This window comes from Humulus lupulus, chromosome 5 (assembly GCF_963169125.1).
Source record: "Humulus lupulus chromosome 5, drHumLupu1.1, whole genome shotgun sequence".
Lineage (NCBI taxonomy): Eukaryota > Viridiplantae > Streptophyta > Magnoliopsida > Rosales > Cannabaceae > Humulus > Humulus lupulus.
This window is the reverse complement of record NC_084797.1, coordinates 244,232,514-244,244,157: the sequence shown is the minus strand read 5'-3', so window position 1 is coordinate 244,244,157 and position 11,644 is coordinate 244,232,514. Positions and strand designations below refer to the sequence as shown.

At 35.9% G+C, this 11,644-nt stretch overlaps 3 protein-coding genes across 3 annotated transcripts; 1 reads left to right on the top strand and 2 right to left on the bottom strand.

The window, feature by feature from the left end:
- Positions 1-46: 46 nt before the first annotated feature.
- Positions 47-5,306, bottom strand: LOC133778744 (asparagine--tRNA ligase, chloroplastic/mitochondrial). Its single transcript, XM_062218761.1, has 15 exons — positions 4,858-5,306; positions 4,686-4,754; positions 4,389-4,499; positions 4,046-4,150; positions 3,622-3,759; positions 3,335-3,412; positions 2,983-3,060; positions 2,833-2,901; positions 2,643-2,717; positions 2,421-2,504; positions 2,209-2,295; positions 1,482-1,577; positions 1,302-1,376; positions 899-1,025; positions 47-419 (listed from the first exon to the last, which is right to left on the bottom strand). The coding sequence occupies exons 1-15, from the start codon at positions 5,209-5,211 to the stop codon at positions 304-306; spliced, it is 1,662 nt and encodes a 553-aa protein (XP_062074745.1). The 5' UTR covers positions 5,212-5,306; the 3' UTR covers positions 47-303.
- A 310-nt stretch (positions 5,307-5,616) lies between these two features.
- Positions 5,617-8,826, top strand: LOC133778742 (peroxisome biogenesis protein 19-2-like). The gene is made up of 5 exons (XM_062218758.1): positions 5,617-5,779; positions 5,895-5,961; positions 6,040-6,328; positions 7,704-8,020; positions 8,477-8,826. Exons 1-5 carry the CDS (start codon positions 5,737-5,739, stop codon positions 8,520-8,522), a joined length of 762 nt encoding a protein of 253 aa, XP_062074742.1. The 5' UTR covers positions 5,617-5,736; the 3' UTR covers positions 8,523-8,826.
- Positions 8,811-11,166, bottom strand: LOC133778741 (probable pectinesterase 68). Its single transcript, XM_062218757.1, has 5 exons — positions 10,476-11,166; positions 10,191-10,380; positions 9,903-10,109; positions 9,424-9,671; positions 8,811-9,127 (listed from the first exon to the last, which is right to left on the bottom strand). Exons 1-5 carry the CDS (start codon positions 10,817-10,819, stop codon positions 8,971-8,973), a joined length of 1,146 nt encoding a protein of 381 aa, XP_062074741.1. The 5' UTR covers positions 10,820-11,166; the 3' UTR covers positions 8,811-8,970.
- Between the last annotated feature and the right edge of the window lie 478 nt (positions 11,167-11,644).

Here is an 11,644-nt window from a genome sequence, read left to right as displayed (position 1 = left end):
CGAGTGTTTCTTTTAACACTGACGCCCTTGGCCAAATATTCCAAAATCCGATAATGTGCCTTTCAATTTTTTATTTCTACGAAGGCATTATAATATGCAATATAAAGGGTTTGCATGCCCTCAAATTTTCTAAACATTCCAATGAAATTTAATTTAAAGAGACCAAAAAAATAGTAATACATAAATGCACCATCCTTCAATAGGCTTTGTAGCTAGCTGTGTGGCTTTTGAATAAATAAATGTGTAGCTCTGAGGCTGAGGCTGTAAGGCTAACAAAACTTGATTATTGTAAACAAATGAGACTTAAAACTCAGCTGAACCAGGTGTCCGGGGGAAAGGAATTGCATCTCTTATATTTTCTACACCAGTTGCAAATTGTACAAGCCTTTCAAAACCCAAGCCAAAACCCGCATGAGGAACTGAAAAAACAATACAAAACCATACATACATCATAATTTGCAATTTTATCATGTATGCAAAAAAGCTTCATCTATTTGGTTGGGGTGTTGAAACTCACAGACGAAATCCACATGCCAATAAACACAGTGTGCTAGACATTGTCATTGTGCTCAGATTTGTAACTTAATTTCCAAAATGGCAGCCATTAAATTAAACCATAGCTCGGTTAAAATGCACATTCCAAGTATGCAACGATGTGTTACGGGGTTGCTTTAGCAGATGATACATACAACAACCGCAGCAGAAAAATATATCTCATTATAGATGTCAAGTCAGTTTTCAATACTGTTAGAAACTTTTTGGGACATTTACTTGAATTACTATTATATTTTTAATTGTAAAACCCAAATGGTAAGCCTATGGCAGAAACTAATGTTAGGAAAGATTCAATGAAAATGAATATTGAATACAATTCTTAATAATCTTAAAAAATTCTCACCTGAACCATATCGACGCAAATCTAGATACCACCAGTAGCTGTCCTTGTTTAGCTTCAATTGATCCAACCTATCTTCCAAATATTCAAGCCGTTCTTCTCTTTGACTTCCACCAATAAGTTCACCAACCTATATGAACATAGTAGTTTCAATTGAAAGAGCATTCTAATATCATCTACTAACTTTTCCACAATAAGATATGCATTGCACAACATGGTATCTATTTTGTCCACAATTTGTCTATGTATTTCAGTTTAACTAAACTCGGAATTTAATGTGATACAAATTGATGTTTGGATTGATTAGACCATATTATGCAAGACATATTAGCACAGCTTTCGCCTTCTTAAAGCGATAATGAGAGAGCAACATTTAATTTATATTAATTAAAGTGATTGAAGTTACCCGAGGAACCAATACATCCATAGCTGCCACAGTCTTCCCATCATCATTTTGCCGCATATAGAATGCTTTAATCTCCTGAAATATTTATAATGTATAACTTTGAGTAAATTTGCCAAATAAGAAAAAAAATACCAATACAAGTTTTAACCCTTAAGGGGAAAAAGAGAGAGGGAAGCATGCCTTTGGATAGTCCCTGATTATTACAGGGCATCCACCGAATGCCTCTTCAGTTATATAGCGTTCATGCTCGCTCTGCAAGTCACACCCCCATTCCACCTAATTATAGAAGAAAAGAAAATCAAACTACAGCACCATAAGGGGTTAAAAAAACCACTATGAAAGCAACATGGTGTAAAAAGAAATGTAACATCTGGGGAGAATTCTAAAACAGAATAAATAAAATATATGGCACTTCTCTTCTAAGTTCTAACCAGAAATTATTAACCAGATCATTTTTTCATGACTACTTGTGATGCAATCATTTACATCAGATTCAAAAAACATGGAATAAAGTCCTGGAAAGATTTAAGAATATATACATACAAATATAATATATAAAATCTTTCGCACATTATGAGATCTTTGTTGATTAGAGAAAAGACATAATTAGAAGAAAAAAAAATACAGAGCATGAGAAAAATTTACTGGTAAATTATGCTAGTAAGTTCCAAAAGCTATTAGTAAACAAATATATTGGTTTCACACAAGTAAAGTACATAAAACAATAAATTTTGCACTTTCTCAGAACTAAAATGGAGATAGAAATTAAAGCACCATGGCTTTTATTTTATTTTGCATTTTCAATACAATTTTTACAGCTTATGTTTTATTAACATAGCAAAGAACAAGGCACATTAAATAGTCATGACAATGGTTTCAGAGAAGTTCAAATAGCACTTAGTGGTACCGGGAATTCAAATTTCTTCTTTGCTTTTAGAAGAAGTTCAATTGCATTAGTATACGTCAACTGTACGAATTCTTTCTGAGCAACATCCTATTGACAAAAACATGATAAAAAAAGGGAAAAATGAGTCACAAAACAAAACATATAAGCAAGATCAATTGATCAAATACCAACAGAAATGAGTAAGAAGGTTAAGTTACACCAAGAGCTCATACACTCAATCGATCAATTATGCCCTTCTCAATCCAAGTGTTGAAAAAATCCATGTCCTCCTTGCAATTTTCGAGAACATATTTCACCTTCAAACATAAAAGCAGATGTCACAAGATAGAAAGAAAATGATGAAATTCAAATCTTAAGTAGGTAATTCCTTCTGTGCAAATTTGTTCAATAAAATCTACGAAATGAAATGTAAAAAGTTATGGAAGGTAACATACGACATACTGTAGATAGGCAGTTGCACAAGCCATATCATCGTTCAGATCAGCAAATGCGAGTTCAGGTTCAATCATCTTTAACCAAAGGGAAAGAAAAAGAAATTGTAAGGTACTGTAAATGTTTCAGTATAGTAAGTGTTTAAGCAAGTTTGGAAAAGTGATGTATAAAAACTACAAGAACAAACCTTACCCAAAATTCAGCTAAGTGCCTAGAAGTATTTGAATTTTCAGCTCGGAATGTGGGGCCAAATGTGTACACCTGTAAGAAATTGTTTATTACTTTTGGTTTTGTACAAATCTATAATTGAGATAATAATTAGGACACGAATAGAAGATGTACATCTGAAAGAGCAGTTGCATAGGTTTCAGCATTAAGCTGACCAGAGACGGTCAAGAATGCAGGCTTCCCAAAGAAATCCTGCAACATAGGGAAAAAGAATTGAAATAACAATTAGCATGGAATTGTTTACTTGGAAACTCTCTCATCAGAATGACGCACAGTACACATTGCGATCTTTAAGAATGAAAGATTAGTCCTATTTATTTCCTATTTTCCAATTTCTTTAATCTGGAGCAGGGACAAAGCAGTGAAAAATCATGAACATATATATTTTAGATGTGTTCTTTTGCATACCTGTCTTTAAGAAGATCAATAAAAAAAAGGAAAAAAAATGATAAAGCACATGACTCACTTGGGACCAATCAATTAAACCATCCTTTGTTTTTGGAATGCTGTCCACAGGAGAATCAACTTCTCCGGCGCTTGGCATCTGTTAATAATAGAAAACAGATTAATATAATAAAAGCATAAAACATGATAGAGAAATTTAAAAAAGACAGGAAATTTTATCAGGCATAAAGGACAAAATTAGGTCTCATAAATAACTGTCTCCACAATCTGAATCAGTTAAATGCATCATGTGACTATACATCAAATTCACAATATACAAAAAGTACATAATTAAGCCATGAAGCATACCAAAGTAGTCACACAGAACTGTTCACCTGCACCTTCACAATCTGAAGCTGTAATAATAGGACTTGAGATCCAAACAAATCCATTTTCTTGGAAAAACTGGTGTGTAGCATAGGCCAAAGCATTCCTCACTCTTGCAACCTGAAAGCAATAGAACAGATAAGATTACTAAAGCCCAAGATAGTCATTAAAAAACTGCATATGAAAGCACATATCCCCTTCAGCTTAAATATTGTTCGCCGATGCACCAGGTAAATACTATTTAAACAGAGTGTATAAATTTTACTCCATGCATTGTGTACAGAAATGGTATGGAAATTTAGTCAATAATTAAAAGCACGTCCTCGCTTTGAGCTGAAAATTGTACAAATGAAACAACTACTAGGACGAAGATGGAAGGACACAAAGCTAAGAAGCGAAACCTTACCGCGCCAAAAGTGTTTGTTCTAGGACGAAGATGAGCTTTGGTTCTCAAATATTCTCTGCTTACCCTTTTCTTTTGAATGGGATAAGAGGGATCACTTTTACCAACCTACAAGACAGGTTCAGATTGCAAGGTTCAGCCTTTACAGATTCAACTTTCTCAAGTTAGACAAATAATAGTCTTTTTATCTTTTGATCTTCCTAGAAGATACAAGAGTTCATTGAAATGCAACAGCATGAGGTAAGTTCATACAGTTTAAATATGCATTCAGGTGAGTGAGATGAAAATGTGTATAGTACTAAAAATAAGGAAAGCCAAAAAGATAACAATTAGTAGATATACTAACCACAACAATCTTATTGACCTTCAACTCCACCTTTTGTTTAGATCCCTGGCTTTTCACCACAATCCCTTGCACCCATATTGAGGCACCAGTTGTAACTGACCCAGATTCTACCTATTCATACGCAGCTGCAGAGCTTGAATAAACACACAAGGGCAACTAGATACGCATTGAACAAAATCAAAACAACTGTGAAAAAAGAAAATCCATTGTGCTTCAATGGATAACATTGTTGCATTCAACAGTTCACAAAACGTTTTCTACACTAAAAAGCAACACTGCTGCTCCACTAACACATACCTGGTCATAACCATCAGCATCAGAACCCATAACACATTGCATGTTTGAGAGACACGAACCATCATTAACCTACAACCCAATACAAAAGCTTCAATTTTTAGCTTACATGAATTGGATTTGGGGAAAAAGATAAGCCTTTTAAAGAATTCTCAAACAAATATGGATTCTTTACCTCAATGAAAGTAACAGAACTCTGAACACGAAGAGTCCGAACCCACCCCTTCACTACCAGAGTCTGTCCCAATCGCTCCAACCCCTCATCGGGGCCGCCTTTAATATCCGCAACCCTCAGCTTCTTCCTGAAATCCCCAACGCTCTCGGACTTCCAGTTCTCAGATATTTCCGGCTTGGTCCGCTCGCCGCCGGAGACTAGAGAACAAAAGCAAGTTCGAGCTGGAGAAGATTGTAAAACGCGCCGAAAAAGTGGCGGGAAAATGAGAGGTCGAGTCCTGGGAAGGGAAGAGTAGAGTGAAAGAATTCGAAGACTTGAATAGGGTTTGAACCCAACCGCAGCAGTAGCCGCCATTTGCTTCTTCTGCTTGAAACACCGCCGCCACAGCCACCGGATTGGGATGACAGTGTAGTCTCTGCTCCAGTTATTTTCTTTGTTATTTTTTTTTAAAAAAATATATAATATTTATGGGTTCTATAATAAATAAATTCATAAAGAGATTAAAATAAAAAACTCATTTTTAGCAAATTTTAAATTAAAAATATGGTTTTTATTTATTTTTTATTTAGAAAAATATAATTTGTATATCTATATATATTTGGTATAGATAAAACCTAAAAAACAAATTGTTTATCTTTCAAAATTCATAAAAAGTAAATTTTTTTTATAAAAAATTATAAAATCTTCATTAATAAATAAGAAAAAATAAAAGTGGGACCATAAAAAGTTGTCATATATATATAGTTACTCACCGCCAAACAAAAACAGAGCTAATTCATAATTGCTTTAGCTAAGGCGGTAAACCCAAACCCAATCCCTCTCGTGTTACTAGCTGAGTGGGGAAAACGAGGCCACTGAGTCTCTCCGAGTTGAATCACCATGGCAGCACCCAACCACGATGATTTAGATGAACTCCTCGATAGTAAGTCAAAGCTCAAAACTTTTTCTTCTGGGGTCTCTTTGGTTTCAATCTTCTTTTGTTCAATTTCTTGGTTTCAATATTCATTCAATTTTTTATATCATTGTTACCATACCAGGTGCTCTTGATGATTTCCAAACTCTCAACCTCAGTACCAAGACTAGTCCTGCTCCCACCATTGGAAGGTTAGTAATTTACTTTCTCAACCAAGAAAGACCGAGAATTGATGCCGAATTCTGATTACTTTTGTTAATTTACTGTAGAAGTAACGAATCTAGAGATAACAAACAAGAAGTTCCTTCTTTGGCTAGTGGGGTTCAAGGATTGGGGTTGGGTTTGCCTGACCTCAAGGCCAAGAAAAAGGGCAAACAAAAAGCTTCCAAGGAATCCCATGTCTCCGACGCCCTTGATAAACTTAGAGCTGAAACCAGAGAGGCTGTTAAGGGTCTGGAATCGGTCACCACCGCTGCCAGGCCACCTGTTCCAGACTTGGGTAATGATGCTATGATGGATGATTGGGTCAAGCAGTTTGAGGAGCTTGCTGGCTCTCAGGTACTTCTCTATTTCAATCATTTGGGATTAGATTTTCTGCTCTTCTCAATTATGTTGGTTTTGAATTGTGCTCTATTTTAGATATGAATATGGCAGTGCTTGATTTGGCCCATTTGCTTTATACTAAATTAGGGTTCCATTTTTATTGTTTTAGTGACCAAAAAGGGTTGCTTTCCTCCAGTATTATATAAATATGTAGAGTATGATTCATTTTGACCAATTATTTTGTTATGCTGCCCTATTAGCTGGTTTTGATTACAGCAATGATGTGTTCCTTTTATGTAATATTTTATCAAAATAGTAGTGGAATGCCTTCCTAATAAAAATGTCGAAGTTTTTAAGATTCAATTGTGGAAATTCTGTATTGAATATTTGGTTGTGATTATGCCACTGAAGCGATTTTACCCAACTACTTTGCCAAATGGTTTTTTCATATGTCGATTTCTTGTATGGACATAGGCTTGGGATTAGATAATCATAAACTGAGGCTGCTATATCTGTTAAGTCAGCTCAATTCAGCTACATACAGACAGCCATGACCTCTTCCATTAGATTTTCTTATGACAAAAAACTTGATCCTTTAACATCCCTAAATCCCTCTTTTCGGTCTCATCTTTGGATTTGCTTGTGGCAAAAACGTCAATGTTGATCTTTTTATATTTGGACACTATATCTGAATATTAAAAAGGATGAGTATGGCAGTAATCAAACTTTGAAATTTCACCTGTGACCTATCATTCTCAGCAAATGAGAAGGATTAGTGTAGCACGATCATCATATTCTTTCTATATTTTTTGTTTTAGTTTTCGTTTTTTTTTTTTTGCAATTAGGAAAGGTATTAGATGTGATAGGCCTCCAAGACGCTTCACGTGTAGTAGGCGACAAAAGAATTAGATGTGAGGGAAAATTGGTATTTTGTTTTGGCTAGTGGTCCTTTATCCTTGGTTGGTTATGTTTCTAGCATGAGGTAGTGGCAGGTTGTAGTGGTAATTTGGCTTTCGGCTTGTTAAATAATAATATATATTCTGCTCTTAACTTTGAGGGAAGGTAGGCAATTAGTATCAATAATTTTGAATGAGCTTTGGCTCGAGGGGAGAGTCTCCAATTTCCCTTGAACAACTTGGAAAGCTTGTACTGGTGCTTTAATAAATAATACAGCCTACTGCCATTTTTAATCAGAAGTTGTGTTACTGTTTCATTGAATATTGCTGTCTATTATCTCTGATCTTTCATTTGTTGAGTTAGATCATAACAATATGCAAATTCTGTAAATTGCATCTGTTGGCCATGCTTTTCATTATGCATGTTGTCTATGTCTTTCTTTTCGTGATTTCTATTGTGATTTATTGTTAATTTTCAATTCCTTTTTGAATAGGACATGGAATCTATCATGGAGAACATGATGCAACAGCTTTTGTCAAAGGAGATTCTTCATGAACCCATGAAGGAAATCGGTGAAAGATATCCGAAGTGGTTAGCTGAGCATGAAGCTAGTTTGAGCAAAGAAGAGTTCGAACGTTATTCCCACCAATATGGGCTGATAAAAGATCTCAATGAAGTGTATGAAAAAGATCCCAATAATTTCACTAAGATTGTTGAGCTCATGCAGAAAATGCAGGAATGTGGTCAACCACCCAATGATATAATGCATGAGCTGGCTCCTGATTTTGATCTAGCTAGTCTTGGCCAGCTGTAAGTGATCTAATAATTTTCCACTAAATCTCATCTACTAGTGTGTATTTTTAATTTCTACATAGAATTCATGGCACTTAGGTACAAAATATTTTAAATTACCATCCACAAAATCGTTTCTATGTTCAAGCACAACTCTTCGAAGAGCATTAATTTGGCTAGAGCTAAACAGTTTACATAATTTGTTGGACAATTGTATAATAAACCCCATAAAGTAATAGCATATAAGTAGTAGAAGGGTAGTATATATAGCAGATTAAAAAGAATGGGATTGAATTGTAAGTTGTAACTGAGCAGTTGCTCTTGGGAGAGTTGAGGTTTCTCGAAAACCTCGTGTTCTTGATTTCTTTCGTCTTCCATTCTCAATTTCTTATATGTTTTGCCTATCACCCTAGTTGGGGTATATCATTGTATCAGATACCGAGTACTGATCTTAGACATTGCTGTTTTCTGCAGATCTCCAGAGATGCTAGAATCTCAGGAAAATTGTTGTATAATGTGAGGATGTGATGTTCCAGCCGCAAAGCCTTCTTCGCAGCCATAGCTGGATCTGTTAGTCGACAGGAGCATGCATGATTCATTACCAAAAAATTCAAATCAAAGTTATAATAAAGTGGCGCTACCTGAACTACAGTTACATATATTGTTCACCTTTCTTTCTCAAATGTGTTATTTAGAAATTTAGTTTACCAAATTTGGCAACATGGTTTTTCTCTTCTCTCATTCCATGTAATTTAATCAAGCTGATACAGAAATGATTTAGGAGTGGTATGAAAGAAAGCCCTTGGAGTATCGAAGTTCACTCACTCACATAGTCACATCTTCACTTATGTATTATATGTTATATTTGAGCCATGAAAACATTACATGATACAACTTATTACATGAGAACACATGAAAAAAGAAATGAATAAAAGAATAATTTTTGTAATGTCATGGCTAATAATATGCTAAGCATCAGAGGGTGCAATCCAGTGTCTGCCATTTACAAAACTCTTCACCAGGAACCGATGAGCTGTATCGAAATCGAGCTCTCTTGCCCAAGATGTCCCATGCAGTGCTGTTACACCCGGACCCGAGCACTTGTACACTCCCAAAAGCACATTCCTGCCATTAAAATTCAAATTAATTATCAAAAAAAGAGAATTTTTACGCGTTGTGCCCAACCCAATTAGCAACAATCGTAATTAGTCTTTATGCTTTCTACAAAGGTGAGAACTTTCACTGGTCGTTGACTATATGACCCCCCACAGAATCAAAATGATAGCCTCAAATTACGTGACTTAAGAGGGTGAGGGGGCCACCTTGACTTCTGATCCTTTCAGATAAAGATCACATTACATGTTTGAATCGATTGAGTTATTATTATTATGAGTAGTAGTATTAGTAGTATAGAGTATTACTTGCTGTTGTTGTTGTCACGGTTGATGTTGTCCCAGTCATCCCAGCCACCGTGTGCAACCACGTCATCGAAATGAGTGAAAGAGTAGACAATTCTCGCGTACTTCCCCATGGCTCGCCCCACGTAGAGTGGACCTGTACCCGTGACTCTGCAGTTCACGAACGCAAAGCCCGTGTTCTCGTACGGCGAGTTCCTGTACTGTGCTGCTATAGAACCGAACCTCGTTGCGATGGAGTGCAGCTCACAGTCCTAACGTAAAATACCCATTTTCACATTAATCAATGACTTCAAGCTTAGTTTACAAACAAAAGTGCGACGAGGTGCAGTAAAAGGTTATGCCCTTTAAGGAGCATAAAAGTAAAGATTCCGCTGCTTCATCATCATCATCATGTTTATACATATATGTGCACGTTTTTCAAAGAGAGAGACATATATTTTGTACGAATAATGGGCATTGTATTTGTTATATATTATAATTACTTTGTACATGGAGCGAGCGTTTCCAAAGATGAAATCTATGGAACCTTCAATGTAGCACTGCTTGAAATAATGGCGCCCGGCGTCGTCCAATAGGGTGTCCTGCGCCCCATAGAATCCACACCCCGAGAAGTACGCCTTGTCCCCTGATATTCGAAACGCCGCCGCTTGCCACCCTTGCATGCCCGGCAATGGAGCCGGTGCTGTGTTCTACGTCACGTAATACAAAGACTCGATGAGAAACATAAAGAAATTTGTACATAAAATACGTTTACATATATATATATATACCTTGAAGCTGATATTTCTAGCTGAGAAATAGTTGGCAAGAACAGTGACAGAAGCGGTTCTGTAAGTCCGGAGCTGCTGACCATTGGGCCCAGGATCACTAGCCCGGTCGTGCCATTCAATAATCGTCACTTCTTTCCCAGCTCCTTGAAATGTTATGTACGGCTTTGTCACTGGAACCACCACCTTCTCTCTGTAAAATAATATAAATATATGTATAATTAATGACTATATATATATTTATTCATATATATGTTCATTAAGTAGAGTGTAATTATGTGTATTCACATGTAGTATCCTGGTCTGATGAGTATGGTAATGCTGACTGTGTTGTTCTCCGCAACAGAATCCACGGCAGCTTGGACGGACTTGAACTGAGCAGAGCCCTTGACGTCGACTGTGATGACGCGGTGTCCAGTGGGTCCGATCCACTTGTGGCGGCGGTGCTTGGCCGAGCTGGTCGGAGCAGAACCACCAGTACCGCTACTACTGCCAGAAGAAGAAGAAGAAGACGGCACAAAGCTCAGACGTCTGGCTTTTCCTTGCTTCTTGGCATGAGATAGCAACGACGTCGTTGAAGTGCATGCGAGAACGAAGACGATCAACAAACAACTCAGCCTGAAACAAGCCATTACAACAAATCAAAACGAATATATGATATGATACGATTCTTACAACAAATTAACAATTGATGAATAATAATTAAAGAGAAAGAGAGAGTGAGAGTGAGCATATAAGAATGGAATTATTGTCTTGAAGAATGAACAAAAAGGAGAGAGCTTTAATGATTTGAAGACTTTCAAGGAATACACACATATACATATGTGTGTATATATATGACAATCCTAGTATTTGGGAATCTTAATAAATAGCTTTAATTAGTTATTGTAAATTGGGAAACAACTGGTGGGTTCTTCCCAACGGTCATTTTTTTTTTCTTTCTTCCATTGATAGCTCTATATAGATAGGCTTGACTCTTATTATACTCAATCTAGGTATATCAATCCATATATGTGGGTCATATATATATATATTATTCATCATAAACTTCTTCACGTGAATATACATGAAACTCACTGGCTAATACTTAGTACTTGGTGGTCCACCACTTAATTCTATGTAGTAGTAAAATATTGTCTTATCTATACATATATATAGTATAATTTTTTGGTACTGAGGAGAGTGCTCTTTTGTGTTTCTTAACCTTTGAACAGTTTTCGGCGCGATTTTTTTTTATGACTATATATATTGTAGTTATTTAGAGCATCCTGCAAATTTTCATAAAATTATGAATAATTTACAGTTGCCGAAAATAGATTATTACACGCATGACTAATTTTTTTATGCGCATGGAAAATAGCATGTTTGAACTTAGTTTTCGGCACGATAAATTATTCAGAATTTTCTGAAAATTTGCAGGATGCTCTAAATAACTACAGTATATAGTCATAAAAAAA